The following is a 26,639-nucleotide window of genomic DNA, read 5'->3' as shown; positions in this document are numbered from 1 at the left end:
AAATTGATTGCAATAGGATAAACCATTTTGTTGGCTCAACAATTTTATTATTTAAATTTTTTTGTCCCATTGATTTGATATTTTCTGCATTTATTTAAACTTTATTTTTGATAAATTATTTTAAAAAAATATTTTTTTTTAGATTATTCCAATGAATTTCGCATTATCATCGATTCATTGCCATTGAGAAAATGGAAAACATTAATGAGAAATCTGCACTTCAGTGATTCGGAGATTGATGAAGTTGTTGCAAACAATCCCAACAATGTTAAAGAACAAATAACAATTCTGCTGAATGAGTGGTCCAGAAGACCCAACAGCCAAAAGTCTGACCTCGTTAAAGCGCTTGAGTTAAGTGAATGCAGGAGAACTGCAGATAGCGTTGAAAATTTCCATTTTGCATGATTTTTGTTGTAATCATTTTAAATTTACATACCTTATCTGAGGCCGTTAAAAGCGATAAAAATGATAAGCGATGGCGAGAGATATTGGATATGGTTCAGGCGACAACTGCACTTAAAAATATTGTCGATTGAAAACAATATTTATACTACAATATAAACAATTACATTGAATCTTGAAGTACCATGCCTTCATGTGGTTATCAGTAATTGAACAAACTATTTTCCAAAGCTGGTGATATGAAATATTCAAGTAACTAGTGTGAAAAATATGCGATAAATTTGGCGCATTGCCTCTTCTGGAGCAAGACGAAAACATTAGAACGTAATTTTCAGAAACATTGACCAAAAATTATTCACTTATTTTCAAATTTTTAGAGAAATCTATTTTGTACAGAATTAGTTTTTTTTAACACGGTTGCTAATTTCATGTTTTTTTGTGAACGTTTTTCGTTTCGTCTGCTTATTAGAATTCACCATAATCGATTTAGCATCGACAACATGGAGAGATTCTGAATCAAATTTTTGCATAAAAGTTATAAAATTGAAAAATAAAAAGTTATCGTGATTGCTTGATGACCGAAGTGCCTGGTGTTGCGGTGCAGTAACCGGATTCAAATGCCGAGATCTCCGTAATATTAATACTAAGCGTAAGCAGTGAGCGTTATTTTATACGTACGCGGGAGCGTGCATTATGTATCAAAGGTTGATAAATACCATTCATATCAATCGCAGTGATTAATTTGTTGTGGTTGACTGGACTGTTTGTCGTTAATTGAGGTCACACCAAGAAGATATCAACCCAACCATCGGCAGCTGAAACATTTTTTTAACATCTGTTGCTTTACATCAAAATTTCAATCAAGCATTGATATAACCAGCATTTTAAATTATAGTTCAATTTCTATCAATTTTATCTTTTATTGAAACAATATTCACATTAATCAAGTATATATATATATATATATATATATATATATATATATATATATATATATATACATTAGTATATTGGAAAATTCAAACGACATGTAAAATCGTAAAAATTCTTGCTATAAAAAAGTTTCCAACATAAAAAAGAGATGCTGATATTAATAACATTCACACAGTTAAGTAATAAATTAATTACAAAAAAGTGCAATCTACGACAAACTTCGATATTCTTAACAATTTGAAAAACGAAAAATTTACCAGTATGTTCAAGTTAAAAAAGAGTAAATAATTTTGTTCAAAATTGAAAATGTGAAAATTATAATTGGATGTAACGGTAAGGTAAAATGACGACAAAAATATAGAACGAGTGTTTCTTCGCAAAGTGTATTTGATTTATATTATTTATTGATAATTAAATACCACGAACAATAAGGCAGTGCTCGGTTGAAATAGTTAGCACTTGTGGCTCATTGTCACCCTCCTAACTCGCTCGGATAGACGTTCGCTCCAGCCGACGACGAGACTGCTTTTGTCTAGAATGATGCCGCCCCTGGAACTGCTCGAGTCCCTCGCGACGACCAGATAGTTTCGAGACACCCTCAACTTGGGACATTTGCAGTTCAAATCCTTCACGGAGACCCACACCGTCTCTGGTCCTCGCCTCAGACGGTCACGTGACACTTTGAATACGTTGTATATTTGAACGGTGAACTTCGCCCAATCTCCGATTATTTCCCTTGACGTCACACGAGTATGGATAGCTAAAATCAAATTTATATTTTCGATAAATTGAACGTTATGAACAGTCGACCACCTGATAAACTATTACCAAAGAAGTCAATGAATTTAAGGGTTAGGTGCGATATCTTAAGCAACACATGCCTGATTTATTTTACACTAATTTAATCTCTCCGTATTATCTCAAACAATGTTATATAGATGCGCCATGTGTGTAAGCCGTGTTGTTTGAGAGTTCGAGTCATCATTCGTCAGTTTCCTTTCTCAATCTACTTTATTACGATGAGGTGAAATAATTATTAATTGTGATTTGAAAAATTTAAAAAGAGGAAAGAACACAGGCTATAATTTGATTTGCTAATGATAATAATAAAAATTGGAATAAAATTCAATAAAGTTGGTATGTACTTACCGAAATCTTTTTTGCAAAACTGTTTCGTGGTGAACTTTTTCAATCGTTTGTTGCAGTTTCCACAGCGGTTCATATCTGGTGAGAGTGCATGCATTCAATAAATGTTATCTTACGTTGGATTGACTTAGTGTTCACCTCATCGTTAACACCTACTCGAGGAAGACACCATGCAAAAAATTGTAAGGCATATATAATAATATTCAATGGTGAATAAAATATAATCACTTTTATATTGGGGATGCTTAAAACGTGAAATAATTATTGCCAATGAGGTTGTTAACGCTTATTATTATAGTTATTGTTATTATTATATGAAATGGTTATTGTTAAGTTATTAAATGGTGTATATAATTGTTGTTAAATAGGTTGTTACTAATATTGTTTGTTCCTGCTTCTACCAACTTAGCAATAAAATGCCTATAACAATTACTTATGTTACATAAATAGATGAGTTTCCGTCCAACCGACCTAACAACAATAAATATTTAAAACGCGGAACACATGGCAAACAGACGTTTGAACATATCATCACCATCGTTATCATCACCACTCTCATCATCATTACTTTTATCGTATCTATCATTATCATCATCAAGAAGAATGAATTTCGTTTGATGTTTGATTAAGAATATGTAAGGAAAGTGAAATTGCGTGTGTGCAAATCTGTTGCACGGGCACACACACATACACACACACATATATATATATATAAACATATGTGTTGGAAGGGTACACATAATTCATACATATATATTATATATATATATATACACACACAATTCTTTTTTATTTACATTCTTCAGACTGTGTGAATGCATTTCGAATCATAACTTCTGATTGATTCACACTAGCATTGGCGACGAATGAACAGAATTCATCCTCGACCATTCTTTTTAGTTTTTTTTATTAACAAAACATGACACTTATTTCGAAAAAATGCAGAAAAAAAATCTGAACAGACTTTGCTTAAATGGGATAAAATTTGAAAACTTCGTGAAAAAATAGTTTTATCATTTATTCATTCTACTTTCATTAAATCTCTCCTATACATAACCTATGCAATGTTGGATAATTGACAAAGATAAACAAACCGTTACATTATAAGGGATGTAATTTTATTATCGCTATCGTTGTTTGGACCTACGAATCAATCAATAAATCAAATAATCAATTTTTAAAGCGCTATTTCCGCAATGTTCAACAGCGCTCTTTATTAAATTTTGCAAACAGATGGGTCTTGAGATCCTATGAATTTTGTAAGTGATGTAAGTAAGTAGTCAGAGAAAAAGGTAGGTAGAGAGTTCCAGAGAAAAGGGCTAGAATAAGCAAATGCTGATTTAGCAAAAGAGTGTTTAACACGAGTTAAGAAGAAATGAGAACAAGAAGACGATCGTAAACCGGAGTATTTATGTTCAATCAATAAATATACCTGACAAGTATTTAGTGGTATTTAGGTTCAATAAATATATCTGATAAGTACTTAGGAAATAATTTAGATTGAGACTTATACATAAATTTGCAAATTAAAAAATTTTACTTAAAGGGTGGAGTGTAGAGTCAGAAAGACCATAGTAGAGCGAGTTACATAAGACTAAAGATGTAACAAGAGGGAGAAGAGTAGGATCGTCTAGAAGAGGCAGCACTTTTTAATATAATGGGAAAAGAACTTTAGCAGACCTGAAGAAGCCGTCTAGTTTTTATTTCGTGTTATAAAATTAAAGCATTTTTAAAACAATAATGTTATTAAAATTTATTGAGCTTTTGGTTTCTTGTAAATGTTTTGAAAACTTGATGATCTTATTGAAAATTTTCAAATCTTTTGACGACGCACAACGGTTATGATAAAGTAGTAAAGCCTGTAGTAAAGCCTATTTACCCTTCTTAAAATCTGAAAATATTATGGTATGCGCAAAAACAAGATATCTATCTTTAAAAAAACTCCAAAAATAATCGTTGTTTGAATGTAAATATTTTATAAACTAAGCAACGCCAATGAACGATAATCAGCCAACACCGTAATGTAAGTTGTTGCAAGGTCTTCATTGCAAAAAATGGACAATATTAATGCTCTATTGCAATATGAATGCTTTATCTAAGCGATTATAATTAGCATCATACAACGTCACAAACATCAACACAACAACATTAACACATACATAAACATAAAATATGCTTAAACACGAAAGAACAAGATGTTGATAACGTCATCAGCAAACATTGCAATAACGTTTACCAGTTTAAACACAAACAACCAAAACAAATTTTGTTTTTGGTAGAAATTGCAACAGCGTCTATAAGAACGTAACTGATGCAACAACACTAACAACATTACAAACAACAACAACAGTTACAACAACCACAACAACATCAGTTGCAACAACCAAAACATCAACAGAAACAATAACAACACTTCGTTTGATTGTTGTTTGCCAAGAATGAGTTTTTATGATTGATTTCAGTCAGCTGGTTACTATAACAACACGTGTTATATTTTTATACACACAGACATACGTACTGTATATCATATAAATGTTACGTTGGCATCTGTATATGCACAAACACAAGACCATGTTGTACCAACAATATCTAAGTGAAGTGTGCCGAAGAATGTTTGTTAACAAATTGGCAAATTAGTTTGATCTGGCAGAATTATCACTTTTGACGCTTTGTTACACGATAATAATTATCTCAATTGATCAATTCTTTTAACCGTTAGTGTTGTGTAAATATTGACTGCATTGTTTTTTAATTATCGTTTCCATGTCCTAAACTTTGTTAAAATCATCAGCATCAGCAGCTTCATTATTTTTTGATTTCCATTATCACCATCTTCATCACCACCATCATTTCATTGAAACGTTCGTGCCGCAACACGGTGTCATAGACATTCAACTGAAACATTTTCTACCTCATTTATTCGAGCACCTCAAACACAGAATGAATCAAAAAAGAAATATTGGTATAATGTGACAAAACAAATAATTTTCACGCAAACTGCACGATACAAATTGAAGAGAAATGTAAAAATAGAAAGATGACGATAGTTGTGAAGTTTTGAACTTAGGAAAAAGGAGTATATTTACAGACAGACAGACAGACAGATAGATAAATAAATGGACAGATGAATTGAACGAAAGTGGGAGAAGAATAAAAAGAGAGTAAAAACGAAAAAGGAAATAATAAAAAAACGATCAATAGAGAGAACACTAAAATAAAGAGTAAGAGAGCGATCAAAAAAAAAAAAACAATACACAAACGGAGCTAGTGATACAAAGAATTTCCTCAATAAAACATCTCATTCCGTGAACCTGCGTCGTCATTGTCACCATCACGTCTTCTCGTCGATCTTCTCGAATCTTGAAATCTTGCTATTTCTGAGAAGTATTAAAATGAATGATCATTCAATCGTTCAATTTATTTCTGGATGATATATCCAAAATATGATTGTATAGCAATTACACGTCGCACACAATGATTCTTAGAAGCACACACACACCACACACGCACACATTTAAACACACATGCGGGTGTGAATGCATACAACACAACAAAACGCGGCATAAAACAACACACCACAACAAAATACGACACAACCACAACACGAATTAAGATCACATACTTATGCACGGAGCAATAGGAGACTTGCTCTGCTGGAATCCCTTTCCACATCGATCGCACTTCAATCCAATGACGCCCTTCTTGCACTGGCACTGACCTGTTGTCTGGTTGCAGGATTGACCCAAAGCTCCTATAGAGTGGCACTCGCACGCTGGTTTCAAGATAATTAATTAATTAATTAATTAAAATTAGTCGACTAATTATTGTTTTTGCATATAAGATGAAAAATAAAGTTGAAGTAACGAAAGTAGTGATCAAATTTTTCATCAAGATTGAACTTTGAACTGTTAATTCAACTCTTTTGACTGTAAATTTGTATTTCCATCCAAGTTTAAAAATATTGTTTGTGTATGCAGCGGGTTGTCCATAGGATAGAAAGGGGAGGGGGAAAGTCAGATGAGTACTACAACATCCCAGACCACCAATCATGATTGCCAGCATCATCAATCCCGTAATCATCACCGATTTCATAATCGCCTATTTCACCATCACCATTTCAACATCACCATTTCAACATCACCATTTCACCACCACAATTTTACAATCACCATTTCACCATCATCTTTTTCTTCCCATCCCATTGATGTCACCGACACCCAGAGCCATAAATTCGCCAAAAACATGAAACAACTCGTTTTCGTATAACACGCTCGTTCTCTACTTCATGCATGTGTTTGTGTGTGTTTGTTTGTGTGTGCGTGTGTGTTTCGCTGCATTGTGATCATGTTTTATGAGCACCTGAATACAAGAAAACACACATCAACTCGTAAAAAGATCAAACAACCAATTACTCAAACGTTAAAAAACGAGAAGAAAAACATAAAAAAATCATAATTTATGTTAATAATATCAACTACGGCGAAAGAAATAGAAAATGGCGAATGTTCCACAAAAATGTTCCGTTAAATCATAATAACTACAAAAATCTAATTGCTCAAAAAATTAAAAATGTGACAAAAATTAAACTTTCCTATATATTATGTTTATTTCAATCAATCATTACTTTACTTACTCATTTATTTTTTATTCATTCGTTCCTTCACTCGTTCCTTCACTCGCTCCTTCATTCATCCATTCATTTATCCATCCATCCATCCATTTATCCATCCATCCATCCATCCATCCATTCTTTCATTTATTCATTCATTCAAAACCAATCACTCAAATATAAAAATAAACTGAATTTTAAAATTATTTACAATGTTTTCTAAAAAAATGGTTGCAATAACATTATTAAAAATATAACAAAAATGCCACATGAAATTTGTACTACTTCTCCTCTCAGTATTTCTGTAAGTAAATCCAAGCTGAACACAACTGCGTACATGCATACATCATCAACAACAACAATGAACGCTGAACAACAACAATTAATCAAATGAACAACGCGCCAGTGAAGCACTTGTCAAATGAAAAGAATATAAAAGCGAATTACTCCGTCATTTTGCGTTCACAAACTCATTCTAAATTGAGTCTCTCCTTTCTTTCTTTCTCTCTCTCTCTCTCTCTCTTTTTCTCTCTCTCTCATACATGCATACATACATGCATACATACATACATACATGTTAAAACCAAAACATGATGAGTGATACATACATATATACATACATATATACATACATACATGTTAAAACCAAAACATGATGAGTGATACATACATATATACATACATATATACATACATACATACATACATACATACATACATACATACATACATACATACATACATACATACATACATACATACATACATACATACATACATATATACATACATATATACATACATACATACATATATACATACATACATACATACATACATACATACATACATACATACATACATATATACATACATATATACATACATACATACATACATACATACATACATACATACATACATACATACATACATACATACATACATATATACATACATATATACATACATACATACACACATACATACATACATGCATAGATGGTAGAAGTATGTAAAATTTCTACATATGAACACAAATGTATGTGTTTATTCATTCATTTATAAATTATGTTACACATTTTGCACATTTGTCAAAATGTGAATGAAGTATTGATAAATTAGCAAAAAAAAATTGAAGCTAGACTAATTTCTGTCTGACAAATTTGTGTAAGAAGTATATAAAATGCAACTGAGCAGCAGTGAGTAATAACTCTAATGCTCTCCTATCAGACAAAATTGCTCTGCAGTGTCAAATAAAAAGTCGCTCGCATTTGTTGTGGGATGTTAAGTTGCTGTTATTTGTGGTGCTGTGCTGCTGTATGTGTGTAACTTCTGATAATTACAAAATCAAATGTGTTTTGTTGCTTTTTAAATGTGAATTAAATATTTGTCGTCGAGAGAATGTGTTTCGTGTAAGTTTTCTAACACTTGAGATATTGTGCATGGTGTTTTGTGGTAATGCTGGTCTTTGTTCTTTTATGAGTTGCATGATGCTTAATGTAATTTATTTTTTGCAATTACGTCCTTGTGCGTGTGATTGTATTTGTCTGTTTGACGTGTATTGCAGGCGTTTGTATGTTGTTGTATATGTGCGTCTGTTTGTGTGCCTTTGTGTTTGTGTGTCTATCTGTGTGTCGTTCATATGCGTTGAGCCAGTTGTTTGAATTGCACACTGCGTGATCAACTGTTGAAAAATCTTCCTGGCAAATAACTCCCATGGGAAAGTTGAACATTTGAATGTTTGATTTTCTCAAACTATTGAATGCCTCAGTTATTTGCTGAACAAGTTTGAAACAACAAGTTAGCAACTATGCAAATTAACTCATTTCTAAATATACTAATAATGGATTAATGAATAAACGTGTGAACAAGAGAAAGTAAATAAATGAATGGATGGATGAATGAACAAATGGATGAATGAATGAATAACTGAATAAACAGACAAATGAATGGATGAATAAATAAACAACTAAACAAAAGAATGAATTGATCAGCAAGTTATTGAAAAATTTTGTCTGAAAAACGTATTTTAAATTTCAAATAATAAAAAACCTTGAATTTAAATAAATTAAATGTAAGTAGTTGTCGAATAATGTTACTGATGTGACACAATTAAATGTAATAAATTTATTTAAAACGTTCAGTGAACGGAGCAGCATTAGAAGCAGCTGTTCGCAGACGATTTGCTGAGAGGAACCCCCCCCGCCGAAAAATTCTTCTTCTTCGACTGATTCTTCTCAGAAAACTCCACTGGTGAATTATTGAAATCTCATATGTACATATGCGGTTAACACATGCAGTGCTGATAATTATTAATATTATAGACGGGGCAGTCGTCATGATGACGATGATGGCTAAGATGATGATAATGATGATAATAACTATGACAATGATGATGATGATAACGACGACGAGAATGACGATAATGATGATGATGATGACAAGTGTAATTGCGGTTAGCGGGTTGATGATTTTGATGATGATGCCACTTTAATAATGATGATAATAGTCTTCATCATGATGTAAAAAAAACACGTATGCAGAGGCAGGCACTGAAAAATTGAAAGGCGTACATAAAAATAAACACTTGAACACATATACTCACACATACAAACACACACACAAACACACATACACACAATATATATACATATATATATATATATATATATATATATATATATATATATATACATACATGAATTATGCATGCACGTATTTTGTAAAACTCTTGGAAGAATAAGAATGCAGAACTTTTCTAAAAAATTCACTCCATTCAAAACTGATCTCTACTCATTCGTTTGTCCGTTGTTTCGTTCATTCACCTTTGCATTTGTTTGTTCTTTCATTCACTCATTAATAATATAGTTACTCATTCATCAATCCCTCATTTACATGCTAAGATGACTCCATTGTTCCTTTTTTTTTATTTCCAACTCATGCTTCTCTACCTACAAATGTCTTGTCTTGTCATCGCGGTGTTCAGTATGCATGCATGTGTATGTATGCATATGTGTATATGTATGCGTATGTGTGTATGTTTGCGAATGTGTGCATGTGCAGTTTAGTCAACTATTTTTATCGCTTTTTAATAGATGTGCGTTCGTTTAACGTGCACATTTTTCTACATTATTATTTTACTTCGCTCTTCTGGCGATGGTCACATAAAACTGAAGTTATACAATTTGCCGTTCCTGAGAAAAAAATTAAGTTGAGTATTCAAACAAATAAAAAGAAGCGCTGTGTCAATCAAAGGGAGGTAGCAATAAAAAATTGATGACCTATTTGAGTTTGCTAACGCGGGAAGGGACATAACAAATACAAAAAAAGAAGAAAAATGTGAACACAAACACGAATGCTAGCATAAACGCAAACATGAAAGGAAATTTATTTACAATGTATCCTATAATGCTCGTTTGTAGGCTTGTGTGTTGATTTAAAAGCTCAAACTTTCATGTAAGTGAACAATTTCTCAATGAAGCAAGCAACCGACAAACAGATTATTATTTGCACAAATTATTCTTTCCTGAGAGAATTTTTGTGTTCTGCTTTTACGAAAACTTGTGTGCTTGCGTGGTTCGCTCACAGATTGATTTTGACATTTCAGAACAATTTTGTATTCGATAACAACTGTAGAACAGATGTTTGATGCTATAAAAATAAATAATTTTCGAAATAACTATAAATTACAAAATAACGAAACGGTATAAACAAAAACATTAACGAAAGACAAAAAATAAAAAAAATAGAGGGAAAAAAACTAACCTAGGCATGCAGTGGGGTGGGTAATTGGTTTGTTGAGGTCCCTGAAGTAGCCTTCAGCGCAGTAGTGGCAGTGCCTGCCTGCCGTGTTGTGACGGCATCTGACACACGTCCCTCCACTCTTCCGGCCCGAGAGCAGGTACAACTTCTTGTTGAATCGACAGTGGCGACTGTGCTGGTTGCAGTTGCAGGCTGTTCGTTTGTTAGTTTAATGTTAAGAAATGATATGAATGAAACTTTTTTAACCTCAAAATATCTAGGATCAAATGAAAAACAAATGGATCGATGAGTGAATGTAAAAATGTAAGCACATTTTTAACCAAACCTTTCATCTAACTTTAAACCATTTCCAATGCTGTGATGTTTAATTAATTTTCAAATTACAAATTATTCTAACAAAAGTTTTGTATGCAATATGATAGATAATCAACTCTCTGCATTATCTAGCCTAGGCAATGGATGTTACGTGAAAGTTGCGTAACACGTTGCACGATGTGGAAAATTATTAAGTGAATCGTTTCGTTGAGCAGTTCCAATTCCGCTCACATACAGGTGATATCTGGGATTAGTGAGAGGTGTAATCTCCACAACAAACCATAAATTGCTTTTGATGTTGTTATTAAAATAGAATTAAACAAATGCTAGAAGTTGTTGTTGTTTTGCCTAACGAAATCTCGTATCACACATTACACAAAGAAACCTGACACAGAAAACAACAATAACAATAACAACAGAAGGTTTTACACAACTACAAAGATGGAATGTTCTGAAAAAAATATAACATCATGTTTGATTGTTGTTTAAACTTCACATTTCATAACAACATCGTTACAAATGTTGTCTTATTATATTGCTATTTTTCTATTCTTGTTGTTTGAGAATAAATTGTTATTGTAGGTGAAAAGTGTACGCGGATGTGGAAGTGTGAGCAGATGGTGCGCGTGTGGACATGCGGGTGCAGCCAATGCACGCTTCATTGCACCTTCCTCGTTATAATGATCACATTCACAATTTTCAACTGTCACGTTGACCTTTAGTTATTAATTTAAATTTTGCTACACGAATGAAAGAAATTTTTGGCAAAATGCCATACGTAGAAATTGTATCTAAAAAGAAGCAAAAAAAGTATCTATATAAGAAGCAAAATTGTGAAACGGGTATATATGAAATAAAAGCAAAACGAGCAATGGAAAGCAACTAACCGATGCATTCGTGAGCACCCCTATCGGTCGCTCTAGCCCACGGTCGGTCAGAATAAAATGGTTTACATTTCTCGCAGTCGTTTCCGGCTGTGTTGTGCCTGCACTCGCAGACCAGCTTACTGGATGCCTCCTTATCCAATCCACTATGCAGCAGTAGAGATTCTCCTTGCACGAAACACCTGCTGGCATGCCCGTTGCATTTGCATCTACCTCCCACCGCAAAATCAGAGAGGGAATAATAGTGGCTCTCTTTGAAGGCTTCGTCTTGCGCAATAGCCAGACGATTAAAAGTGACTCTGATATCCGTAGCAGTAACCCAATCTTGCAATACTGGACTATTGTCAAAGTAGTGAGCAGAAGGTCTTCCTTCAAGGGCAACAAAAGCAAGTCTCGAACCTGACCCAGCCGAATTGGAATCTGAAGTCCCAACAAACGGATCGGTGCAAAGAGCTTCTTGTTCGTTCGCTTTGCTTATAATTGCTTTTGGTTGTTTGTTGTACATTTGCTGACAATGAGTAGAGTAGAATTGAAAAGGGATCCATGTTTTGCCATTGTCGACACTTTTGTATACGGCCATAGATTCAGGCCTCATAGAACAGAATTGTAAACTGACGTATGTGATTTCAAATTTTTTTCCAATGTGTAATGTTAAAGAAACATTTTTCGGGTACTGAACGTTGTTTTCAGAAACCCAGCAAGTCAGATTGTTGGAGTTGTTGAGATCCGTCAGGTAGGAAGGTGGATGCTGCCGTCTGGAGCTAGATTTGTCACATAAAAAACAAGACTTTGAAGTCACTTGACCCTGCTTGTTGCTCAGTGGTTGGCAGTGTCTCGACATGCGGTTGCTTTCACCGCACGTGCTCGTTGCGACGATGGGTCTCTCGAAGGCCACGTTGACGAAATCAGCTGTGCATTTAATGGCCCTGCCTTCGTCGTAACATGGGTCTATGTTCTCCATGTCTTGGTTGGAAAATATTCCAATATGTTCAGCCTGGCTGAAGATGTTGCTTGGTTGACTTAGTAAACGCATTTGTGGAACGATCGTCAAAAACAACAAAACAATAACAAAGCGATTCAATGTTGTTAATAAAAGAAAGGATGATTTAAATGATGATGGCGATGATGACGACGATGACGAAGTTGATGATGACGCTGATGATGAAGACGATGAGTAATTTAGAGGAAATTTCGATGGCATTTTATGTACAATGCAGGTCAGGAACTGCTGAAGGAGAATGCATCAAACTCAAACCTGTGTGGTAAAATATTAAAATAATTTATTTTAATTGGAGGAACCATTCAAGTGAATAAATATATTTTGTCAACATCGGAAATTGAATATTAGTTCTATTTGAATAATTTTCATGAAAATAAATTTAAAAATTTACTATAACTTAAATAAAATTTTTGTAAAAATAAACTTGCGCAAACACAAACAACCCACGTGAAAACTAATTTTAGTGTAAGTATCAAATGTTGTTTCCATTGTTGTTAATTCAAGTTTAATACACAAGACTATGTATCGTCAGTTTTATAACTTGCAGACATTCATTCATTGATAATAAAAATTAATTATTTAATAACAATATCACAACTGCAATAAAAATGTAAATGCTAATAAAACATCGACGGCAACAGTGAAATAAACAACAACAACTACAGTGTAGCTAATAATAGTGTTGTTATTTATGTTATGACATTGCAACAAATTTGTCTGTTCATCCATTCAGATATTCATTCAAATATTCATTCATTCATTCATTCATTCATTCATTCATTCATTCATTCATTCATTCATTCATTCATTCGTTCATTCATTCGTTCATTCATTCAATCAATCAATCATTCATTCATTCATTGATAGAGAGAGCGAGTGACATCAATAACAATTACTTCTTTAGGCGACGATCATTCACGAGACAATGAAAAGTTGTGAAGTTAAAAGCAAGAGAAAGTATTGCTCGCTCGTATAAGTGTGAGTGTGTGTACATATATGTGTGTGAATGTGTGTGTATGTGAAAATATATATATATATATATATATATATATATATATGTGATTATGTATGTGCGGGAGTGTGATTATGTATGTGTGTTTATGTGTATGCTATATATATATATATATATATATATATATATATGTATTGCTTGAATTCTTTCGAATTGTAGAATTCAAGCAATATATATTCAAGCAATTTGGTAGAATTCATATAATACTGTGTAAAATATGGTCCCTTCTAATATATGAATAGAATAAATATATGAATATGAATAAATATATATATATTTATATATATATAAACAAGGATCGTTTTATGTGTAAAATCTACCTAAAATTGAACGTGATGAGCAAAATAAAAGGTCGTCAGGTCGCTATTACAAATCTTGGTCCTCCGTGAATATTTTGGGATCCCGTAAAAATTTTGGACGCCCTTGTGAAAATCTTTGGCCCGCCGTGCAAATCTTGGGCTCCCATGAAAATTTAAAAGTTTTCAAATTTTTGCCCCCTGTCAAAGTTTTCTAGATCTGCCACTGACTGCAGCTGAAATTAACGATCAGACTTGTGAGTTATTTGCAAGTTAACAAAAATTAACAGATATCATTTGACTTTGTCACTTCCGAGATCATGGAAAGGGCAATAATGGGCTCATTTTCAATTTCAACCACAAAAAGAGTATATAAATTGACATTTCTTATAGAATTATATGATCCAAAAAAACCATTCAACAAGATTAACAAAATATAATTTGTTCAGTTTATTCATTGTTTAATTTTGTTTCAATATTTATAAGTTAACCATCTAATAAAGAGATTTTCCCAATTGAAAACGAGTTTTAACCAGAATGAATGCACTCTTCAGATGCTTGTGTGTGCTGAATTTTTAGTTGCCAGCAGTGATGCTGCTAATGACGTATCTAGAAATCAGAAATTTTAGTGGAATCTAAAACCTCCTCTATAAAAGGACTAAACCTCAGGGTGGAAAATATCCCGGAAAAACAACCTTTACAACAACCCACGGACAAAAAGCCACTTGAACCAAAACTTCTGGAAAATCGTCTAAAAATTTAACGCGATAATCAAAAATAGCCACACTACCACAAATCTTGCTCCCCCCGGTAAAAATTTTGGTTCCCCCCTCTTGAAAATTTAAACATTTTCAAATTTTTGGCAACCCCAGTCACTGTTGCCTAGATCCGCCACTGTGTTTGCATGCGTTTGTGTATATGTACGTGTAATTTTGTGTATGGTCCTGTGTGTGAATGTATTGCTGTGGATATGGTATATATGTGTATATATGATTGCTTATATATAATACGTTCATATATAAATAAATAAATACCTAAATATAATATACATTCTATGTATATATTTACATAACACATCTAAATAGACAGACATTTATGATCCAAAATTAATTAAAATATTATAAAATTACGTAACAGTTATCTTAACAAGTTTGAATAAAGTAATGAATGAACAAATGAATGAGCCAACGATCGAACAACTAAACGAACGAACGAATGAATGGATGAATTAAGAAGAGGAATTAATGTTTATATGAATGAACGAACATAAGGACGGACGGACGGACGAATGAGCAAATGAATGAATGATCGAACGAACGAACGAATGAATGAATGTATGAATATGTGCGTTATTGTGGTCTGTTGCGTCTTTTGTGTTATTGCTTTATTTATGTTATAAGGTTGTTGCTGTTTTTGGTGCGTGTTGTTGTTCATAAATGTTTAGGTTTAAGCATTATTATAGATTATTGTAATGAATGATTGATTTAACTTTGTTGTTCAAGCTTATGTATTTGCATGCTTTCTTATTTATTGAAGTTTAGTTGTTAGTTAGTGTGTGAGAAGTGAAAAGATTTCAATTGATTGCATGCAAGAATACGTGACTAAGTTACTCGCGGCGTGTTAGCACTAATCTGTAATGTTGTAATTGTTTCAATAAAATTGATTGACGCTGCATTTCTAAAATAAAATGTACTGGTCAGATAATTAATTGATTGAACACTTTTTAGTGAATAATAACATCCACTTTTATTTGTACTGGTTAAGAGATTTAGATTTCAAATTTGAAGTTAATTGTTTCTAATTTAGCAGAGCATAAATGTGTTATGCACTTAAATACGTATGTTTTAACATTAGTTTTAACCTGCTTGGAAAGGCACGAGTTGTGTTTTGATGTTATAAGAGAACATTGCAAACAAAGCATTACATCGCATGGAAATGATTATTTTAAATTTTTTAAAATATAAAATACAATGTCACAGATATGTGGACGATCATGAGTGATTTGAGTATTTTGAGCAGATATCTTTCAGTATTTGTTATTTGAATAATTTAAAGAAAAGAGCAGTGAAAATAAAAAAACAAACAAATGCAGCTGAAATAAAGCTGTTCGTTTTATCGTTCCTGGTAAAGTTAAATAATAGAAAGTCTTAAAAAAGTGAGATAGAATAAACATTTACTCATTTCAACTCAATACAAAAATTAACGAACATGCCTATTAATCGATAACACCACTAGCGGTGAAATGAAAATTTTTTGCCACTGGAAAATATTTCACATCTCAAACACGCAGACAAATAAATTAACTCTCCCCGATCGTCATTCGTTGAAGAAAGCCTATTGATCTGATGCAAAAATGAATAAGCCCATAAAGTACGCAAATGTTGATTACATCAAAAATTTTAATAAAATGTAAAACAGGACTCGAGTACTAACTTCACTTGTTGGAATATTTTCTAAGTAGTGAGATTTATTTTATCCGAAGTAGAGCATCAAGATGAGAGAAACGTAGCAATCAATATTCAAATGAACTCCGCTAAGCGATTCTTAATAAATTTAGCAAAATTTATACGATAGATCACAATGTCTGCCTTATATTCACGGCATTGTTAGAAAGAGGCGTGCTAATAAAATGTCATTCATTCAAATGCAGATGTGTGATTGGCTATCATTAGCATAAATCAATATTCAACATTTATAACTATATATTCATCAAATTGCTTCAAATTCCAAAAGCGGTTTGCAATAAATTAGATGGAGAAGAACGATGATTGAACAAACAAACAGAATAATAAATAAGTTGAAAATTTCCACAAACAAACACAAACACATGGAAAACTCTCCTTATACAAATCATCTACTTGTGACATGTAGGCAAATAAACATATGCATAAACAACAAACACACAACAATACAAATACATCATCATCATTATTGCCATCATAATCATAATCATCATTATCATTACAACGTCATCATCATCATCATCATCATCAACACTTTTGACGTCATCACTTTCATTAGTAATATTTCACAATTAGCATATGCCCTCTTTACAGATTTTCTAACAACAAATTAATTTACAACTGTTAAGTAACATTGTATCATCGATGCGTGCCATATGCTGCTACTACTGAGGCTACTACTATTACTATTACTACTAAGACTAAAACTACTACTACTACCTTCTACTACTACTACTACTACTACTACAACTAGTACTACTACTAATAATAACAACAACAACAGTAGTAGTAGTAGTAGTAGTAGTAGTAGTAGTAGTGTAGTAGTAGTGGTAGTAGTAGTAGTAGTAGTAGTAGTAATAACAACAACAATAATAATAATAATAAATTTTATTATGGTTTGATGTGTGGATTTTGATTTTGAATTTTATTGTCCAATGTTGAATAACATTGAATGTTAGTTTTTATTGTAGCTGTGACGTGACAGTGAAGTTTCGATTGTAAAATGGAAGCATCACCATTCTTTATATGAAAATGATATCATCACCATCACCATCATCATCATCATCACCATCATCGTCATCATCATCATCATCATCATCATCGTCATCATCATCATCATCATCATCATCGTCGTCGTCGTCGTCATGCAAAAACAATTATCAACATTTTTTCAAACCGTAACGATAAAAACGCTAGGACAAAAATAATTGTGTAAAACTTGTTTTAAAGGTAACTAACTACTTAACCAAATAAGTGTGTTCATTATTACTACCACCACCATAACTCATTGTTATAATTGGACTTGCGTAAATCGTTTAAATATTCTCGACCAGGTTGTTGATTTGTAAATATTATTCATGGACGTCTGACTGAATCGTTTGTAACAATTTTACAATAACCTATTAAGAAAGAATAAAATGATTTTTTTAATTGTGTAATCAACGTAGTTGTAAAAAACAAATAGACTCTTGAATATTCTCTCAAACTCTACATTACGTCTGTCAGAGTAGGGCTTTTTCAAAAATAAAATTCATGTATGCCTATATTTATTATTTAGTAGCCAAAACACGCAGAGAAATCAATACGTACTCCAACATAAAAGGTGTTGTTGAAAGAGAGTGTTGTGCTGGCGACAACAGCTACACAACTACAAATTGTTATTTGATATCATCTCCTTTGTGTTGTTGTAGTCGTAACAATCTGGCTCTATTTGCTGAGGTGGCACTCGACAATCACGACCATCATTATCATCATCGTCATCATCATCGTCGTCGTCGTCGTCATCATCACCATTCCCACCACCATCATCATCATTACCACCACCATCATCATCATTTCCACCAGCATCATCATCATAATCATTATTACTACCACCACCATCACCACCATCATCGTCATCATCATCATTATCATTATTACTACCACCACCATCACCACCATCATCGTCATCATCATCATCATTGTTCTAACAAGGGCTCTATGCAAATATAATCCATTCTTATTACTCCATTTATTGGTTATTTCAATAGGCCTCCATATGTTTACATGCATTCAGAGATGGTTGGCTAGTAGTGATGGTTGTAAAATTGATCTATAACAATTATTATTAATAAGCGAAACTTATTCAGATGATGGTATTAATAGCAATAAAAAATTGTAAAATATTTATTTGATAGTTACACATCCAACTTTATGAAAATAAAAATAATATTAATATAAATAGTAATAATTATGATAATAAATAAGATAAATTATTTTTCGTTAGAATTGTAACCATTACATGGTTGCAAAATCACATTGTCAGTCACCATCTAAAGTACCCTAATCATCCTTTCATTTTCATTGTCATCATTCTTATCATCACGTTATTGTTGAGACCTCACAGACCATCATCCTCACAATCTTATTGTTAGTTTTATGCCGGTTATGTCTTTTTTGTTTTTATCACCAACGATATTATTATTATTATTTTTATAATACTAATAATATTATTATTATTTTTATAATAATAATATTATTATTATTATTATTATCATTATTATTATTATTATTATTTATTTATATTTCCGGGAATGACTGTTTAGAGATTTAATCAAAATGTTATCATATTTGTCGTTTAAAAAAGTAGCATAATTCATAACAAACCTTCCTAAATTTACTTTCTTGTACTGAATGTTGCCATTGGAATGGAAAGCCATTGACTGAAGCCATTGGAAAGAAAATTGTTATATAAGTTGTTTGGGGAATTTGTTAGAAATTTCTAACTGGTTACATTAATAGATGTATTTATCCATATGATGCACTATCACTGATGGAGACACTATCATCGCTTTTACCATCATTTATTTACATTCATACTTCACTGCAAACTGCCTGATACAATCGTTATTTTATATCCGACTTTATTTCTTGATGAAGTTTGTAATAGTTGTAAAATTTTGAATAGTGTTTTATTGAAAAATTATTGAAATATTTCTCATCGTACTAAACTAACTTCAAGAAATTAATAGAAATTTCTCAATAAAACAGCAATTTTTTTAGATCAATTTGATTTATGCTCTGGTGTACGTTCAAATTTACAGAAATAAGAACATTGTGCTTTTATTACGAGAGAAAAAACTTGAATACTGAGAAGTGTAAGCAAATATAAAGGCAGCATTGTTTAGCAATATTAAGTTTGCTATCGTTTAATTATAGAAGTTTAAATAAATATGCTATGCCAGAAGTAGGAATTGTCTGTTTTGTTAGATTTCTCCGTAGAAATTAAATCATTCAAAAATCTTTTCATCGAGTGAATTCATTCCTGTTTTTGTGTGTGTGTGTAGAGAGAGAGAGAGAGAGAGAGAGAGAGAGAGAGAGAGAGAGAGAGAGAGAGAGAGAAAGGGAGAGAGAGAGAGAGAGAGAGAGAGAGAGAGTTTTTGAGTGTATTTCCGCTTGTTTTATATGGAATTATTATGATGTGAATTAAAATAACTATAAATTTAAATGTCTTTAAATGAGGTAAAAATTAAAAAGATATTTCATTTGAATTGAAAAATTAAGAAATGCGACTTTAGAGTTACTCGTGAGCGAGCGATTGAAATGAAAAAGACTTGTTTATATATGTTTTGTCGATTACTCCAAAGCTTTCGATAGCGTGAAACCCGTGCAGTTTATGGAAATATTGGAAAATTTGGACATTGATGGCAAAAACACGAGAGTTATCAAAAACTTTTATTGGGAATAAAGAGCAGCGATGAAAGTTTGTAACAAGATGACTAGTTTTGTCGAAATAAAAAAAGGTTTTAGGCAAGGCTGTGTATTCTCTCCAGACCTGTACAATCTCTATAGTGAGATCATCATGAGAAAGATAGAAGATCTACCGGGAATATCCATTGGAGGTGTGAATATACACAATGTAAGATATGCTGATGATACAGTTCTTATAGCAGATTCAATGGAAAAACTGTACAATTGTTTCAAAACTGGTTTTTGTAAGTGAAAGAAAAAGCTTGCAAATTAATATCAACAAAACAGAGTCATGGTTACCAGTAAAAGCAAACCCGCTCTGATCTGCTCTATAATCATTAATGGTAAACAAGTGAAACAAGTCAACAGCTTTAATTATTTCGGAAATCTGATTACCCTAGGTTGTAAATGTTATATGAATATCAAAAGAAAGATACCTATGGCAAAAGATGCCTATTCTAAAACAAAAACATTCTCACCAACAGTAAAATCAGAATATCCACAAAATTATAACTGTTAGGGTGTTGCATTTTTCCTGTGCTAACTTACGGCTCTGAGTCCTGGAAAATTTCTAAAGAAATGGAAAAAAATTTAAGGCTTCTTAGATGTGGTTTTTGAGAAAAATTATGAAAATTAGTTGGACCTCTCATACCTCAAATGAGGATGTATTAAAACAGCCCGGTAATGAAAAGAGGAAATTACTAACAGAGAATCCGACGGGTGCAGTTAAAGTTTTTTGGTCACATCATGCGGAAGGAAAAAATGGAAAATCTTACAACCACTTGAAAGATAGCAGAAAAAAGAGATCGCGGTCAACAACAAATTAGATTTTTGAAGTTCTTTAGTCACTTGTTGAGTATCACCACATTTCAACTACTACAAAGTGTTAAAGATCGGGTTTTGTGGAGGTCGATGGCTGCCAATGTCCTGAAAGGATAAGGCACGAGAAAGGAGAAGAAAGAATTGTTAAAATATTTTTTTTATTTAAAAAAATTTGTATGTCCTTTGTGCTATTATTGTCGACAGCAGTCAGTTTAACATTAGCACCAACCATCTTAATATGCTTTGTCAATGAAAGAGCAAATCACCGTTAGCAAATTTTACACGTAACCGAAGTTTGTTTTTTTTCAATAAATTTTATTTCATGGTTGTTTTCCAAAGTAATGTCAAATAAAATACTACAACATTCCAAAAAAGATAACACGACAACAATGAAACTAATTTATACATTTTACATCTTGTTCATCCAATCGGTTCTTATTATGACTCGATAGATGGCTGGATGGTTTGAAAAAATTTTAATAAAATGAAACCAAATGAACCATTCATAACTATAAATAATACTTGAATGAAATCCACTAATAAATAAATTAAAATAAACATTTTTATGCAATAAATAATTTGAATGGCAAAAATAGATAATACTTTTTCATATTTAAATGTACCTCTGGTTAAATTTTTCAATACCTGCTTTCTGGAAAGTTCATGAAACGTATACATATCAGTAAATATCAAAAAAATATTAATACGACTTTTTTTAAATTTGTGATGTCTGAAAATGAAAGTGTCTGTTTAGTGTTTATAGATATAAAATTAATGTGTGTTTAACTGGGTCGAGTTTAGAGGTGTGGTGGCCCTAATGCAACGATAAAAGGGAGGGTTTCTGGTTAACAGTTGAGGCTTTGAACTACTTTGCAAATGCTTTCATCTTTTTAATTTCTTATAATTTTCAGCATCACCATGGCATAATTACCTTCGAAAAAGTTGGTAGCCTTTTTAAGGTTATTTATTCTATATTTTTTAACAACTTCTTTCGTAAGAAAAAGCGTTTGTAACATTTTAACAAGTTATATTAATTTTCTTTTTTGTAGATATCCTAGGGTACCTGTTCTGTTTTAAGTCTGGTTCTGCGTGTGCGTGCATGTGTGTGCGTGTGTGTGTATGTGCGTGCGTGTGTGTGTATGGTGTGTGCGCGTGTGTGGTGTGTGTGTGTAACACATAATAATAGATCGCGATACATTATGTGCTTAACATACAATTAAGAACTGAAATGATTTCTAAAAAATAAATTTATTTCATTTTACATTACTAATGAGTAATTATTGGTTTTCGTCAAAGCGTTAATTTAATTTAAAAATAGTAAAGTTCAGTTGAAAATAACTTTCAAGCAAGTTAACAACTTACTGAAATATTTGCCGTCAAAACTGGAAAACAATGTTATAGTTATTTCACCGTGTATTGTGTGTGGAAGTTGTCCCTACAGAGATACACAATAAATAATGTTAACTGTTGATTAATACTGATAGTGCGTGTGCCAGCTACTAAAAACGAGGAATTCACATCAGTTTACGTAGGTAATATATTTAATTGAACGTAGTAAACTAGGTTATAAAAAATATTTAAACTAGCTAAATATCTAATTTAAAAAAATGGATATGTATGACTTTGTTGACATTTATAAACGTCACAACCTAGCAAGCAACTTGTAAAATTGGTTATTTAACACAAATTACATACTATATAAAGTATATATTAGTTCACAAGAAAGTCATATAATTATATAATTTGAAAGACATTAGTTTGATTAGGATGGAATAAGAAGGTCTGATGATGAACATTTTGACAGAACACAAACAATACAATGAACGTTCGTATCAAATTAATGTGAATATTTGTTAGTACGACATTCATTCAATGTTTATTTGGTTAAAACCAATGGTGAACAAGTTTGTTCCCTCCGGTATATTCATCTGAAATTTTCCCACATTACGTTTTTGTTGAACATCAGAAGAGTAGATAGAATGGCCAGTAGATGAAATTGAAGAGTAGGAATGTGACTGGGAAGAGAACACGTGATATGCAGTCCACCATTTGTGCCTTGCTCTCCTGAGCCCTGGCGTCGAACATTCTGCTCCAGCAGCCCATCTGTGAATCAGAAGAAGTCAGCATGACACGAGGTTCGTGGATCAAATCTGTCTGGTCCAGTTGTTGTTGTGGGGGCAGTGCTTGATTGGTTGGAGATAAGAATGGATTGTTGGATGGATGGCGGGGAATGATTTGAGGAGATGGTGTACAGCTGGGTATGGAACGCTGATCTTCGTCGGTCAATTTCGAATTTTTTGTCAATGGTATCATTTCCTGTTTGTATTCAAATAGTTTCATTTAATTCTAGTTATTTTATTGCTATTAAATTCATTATCGTTCAAGTCAATAAAAGATAATTGCAGAATTTATTTAACTTTTTTAACAAGTAGAACTAATCAAAGTTAGCGTATGAACACAAAAAGCAAAAAATAATCTTAAATTTTTTCTACAACTTTAATGAAATGAAATAATTTGGAATTAAGTAAAAACTAAAACTTTGTAAATAAAATCAAATTTGCGTTTAAGGGCAAGATATGGATTAAATAATAAAAAGAGATTCGCTTCTGGGATTATTAGCAACTATAGAAATAAATTCAATTGGAACAAAAGTAAGAAGAAGTACCTACCTGACACTCCATGCAATCGCCTGCTTGGTTGCCATTTTTCCGTTGAAATATGGAATACCAGGAGTAACTGTGTTGTGTAGGTAGTCGCTGTAAATTAAATATTTCTATGATATTCTTAATTTTTTCATAATCGCAAAAATTGTACACACCAAAATGTAAAATTTTCACATTCCAAGATCAACAAAAACACACAACGTTGAAATATAAAAATAAATAATTTTTAACAAAGATGTAAATTACGGAATATCAGATTAATTTCAACATCCACGATCGCAACGGTTGAAAACAGAAAAATAACCGCAACTTACTACACGAACATTTTTTGCGTCGACCGGAACAATCAAAATATTTTTCGTTTGATCGTCATCCTCCAAAACCCTCTTCAATCCACTTTCACTCTTTTCATCAGAGACATTCTCTCCCTTCCTTTCATCGTTAGATCTCGCTTTGCGTAATTTTTCAGCCTTTTCTTTCCTGGCCAAAACGTTAACAACGGAATACTCGATGAAGGAGCCAAAGACGAAGACCAAGCAGGTTGCCATCCAAACGTCGATGGCCTTCGTGAAGGAGACGGCAGGTACACCCCTCATGTGGCCAGAACTTTGGGTCGTCATCGTCAGCATGGTCAGGATGCCCAGAGATATCCGTGCTGGGACTGCATCCAAGTCGATCCAGAATGAGACCCAGGAAAGGAGGACAACTAGGAGACTCGGAAGGAATGTTGAAAGGACGTATGCCTTCAATCTTCGTTCCAAGTGGAAGTATGCTCTCAGACACGGAAAGCTTCCTGAAGTTTCAAAATATAACAATTCAATAATTTTATGACAAAGAAAAGCTACAAATTTTACATAATATTTTTTCAAACTTTTATATAATAGAAAAAGCAGAACAAAATATTCAATTCAAGCGAGTTTAGGAACCAGTGCTCTTGATGTTCTGACTGCAAACGACATGCGAGACATCCTTTAGTTCATACTCCGGCAGGCTGATGGCTTCGTTAACCTCAACTGCAGTCGCATCAGTCCTCCACTCAAACTCCAGATCCTCCGTCGTGTAGGCGTCTGAAACGTTACGTCGTATTGAAAATATTATACCCACATTACATTCAAAAATCGTACACTAACAACTAGAAAAAAATCCAAATAGAAAATTTACAATAATTTTGCAATTCATTTTCAGCTATAAACAAACAGCCTTACAACTTCCGAATTCAATTTTGCACGTCTGATTGTCCATTGGATATTTGTTGAGGATCATGTCACATGCCAGGGTCAAGGTTAGACGTTGACTGTAAAGTATTGTGCCATCTGGCGAGAGGCGGATCAATCGATTGGGGACAGTGATTGTGTGAAACGAACCTGACTATATTAGAAATTAAGTTAAGATGAGGCAGGCTGTATGGAACCAGATATCCAATTAATTTTCGACGGTGCAAATATCAAACAATGTTAAGATCTATAGTAAAGAATTTTACATTAAATAATAAAATCTATAAATACCTATAGTAAGGAATGTTACGTTAAAAAATAAAATTTATATCTATTTTCATTCGAAAACTTCAGAAGATATACTTGTTTTTAATGATTTAATATGCAATTAATTCGCAAACTAAGTTCGATGTGACCTGTAAATATTAACTCAAAATAAATAATTTGATCCAAACATGTTAGAGGTATCATGTTTAAGAGAACGAACTTTAAGATTTCTGATGAATACATCTGGAGTCCACATGCGATCAAACTGCTTGTGGTGCAGTGTGATGTTTCGGTCTGATTCGCTGTAGGCCAACCTCTCATCTTTCCACACTTGCCTCAGGTACAAAGTCGTCGAAAATTCCTATAAGTTTGTATCATGGAATTTGATGTTTGGTATAAATTCAAACTTTTATGAAAAAAGATTTCAATCAAATATTTCTACGCACAAAGTGATTTAGTCTAATTTTTAAACAATGTCATTAAATTGAAATATAATTTGTTTGTGGAGTGAAAATTTTGAAAATGGAATAACAAGAAAGCAAATAAAAAATAGCTGACCATCTTCATCTCACTGATGGAGCTGATGTCATTGACATTGAGGTTGATGAAGACTTTCAATGGTTTTCCTGCAACATTCCAATCAGCCACATTTAATTGGTTTGCATTTAATTTAATAAATTAATCAAATTAATTGTCAGATATTTGCGAAAAATCTTATTTATTGACGTGCATTGTATGATAAAAATTCATTTGAGAGTAATTGTTTCGTCGTTGTTGTTTTTTATTATACAGGACATTATCTTAAACATGTATAAATGATTTGTGGAATTTTTTGTGGAATTTGAAACAATTAAATAATTTAAAAACTTTTTTAATAAATTAATCAATTAAAAACATAAATTTTTAAAATACTATGAAAAGGTGTCGATAAATTACGTTTTGCGATTTCATTCTGATTGTTTTTTAATTTTGGGTGGCACGACGGTGTAGTGGTTAAGGTGCCTGGCATTTCAATCGCAATGACCGGGTTCAACTGCAAAAAAGATCTCCGCCTGCCACATGCAAAAGTGTATGATGCGTTGATTCACGTGTGTTTGTTAATGACACCTCCGAGAGATGC

The 26,639-nt window shown here is 32.5% G+C and overlaps 2 protein-coding genes across 2 annotated transcripts; both read right to left on the bottom strand.

The window, feature by feature from the left end:
• Window positions 1-907: 907 nt before the first annotated feature.
• Window positions 908-13,157, bottom strand: HELRODRAFT_111195 (hypothetical protein). The gene is made up of 6 exons (XM_009018259.1): window positions 12,058-13,157; window positions 10,859-11,047; window positions 6,104-6,253; window positions 5,793-5,858; window positions 2,485-2,559; window positions 908-2,095 (listed from the first exon to the last, which is right to left on the bottom strand). Exons 1-6 carry the CDS (start codon window positions 13,085-13,087, stop codon window positions 1,788-1,790), a joined length of 1,818 nt encoding a protein of 605 aa, XP_009016507.1. The 5' UTR covers window positions 13,088-13,157; the 3' UTR covers window positions 908-1,787.
• An 11,144-nt stretch (window positions 13,158-24,301) lies between these two features.
• On the bottom strand, window positions 24,302-26,146 carry HELRODRAFT_77867 (hypothetical protein; the record flags this gene model as incomplete). Its single annotated transcript, XM_009018258.1, has 5 exons — window positions 24,302-24,831; window positions 24,965-25,105; window positions 25,244-25,406; window positions 25,740-25,880; window positions 26,078-26,146. Coding segments are annotated over 5 exons (1,044 nt in total), but the record flags the coding sequence as incomplete, so codon positions are not given.
• Window positions 26,147-26,639: the final 493 nt, after the last annotated feature.

This window comes from Helobdella robusta (assembly GCF_000326865.2).
Source record: "Helobdella robusta unplaced genomic scaffold HELROscaffold_21, whole genome shotgun sequence".
Taxonomy (NCBI): Eukaryota; Metazoa; Annelida; class Clitellata; order Rhynchobdellida; family Glossiphoniidae; genus Helobdella; species Helobdella robusta.
This window is presented reverse-complemented; position numbering and strand designations above follow the sequence as displayed.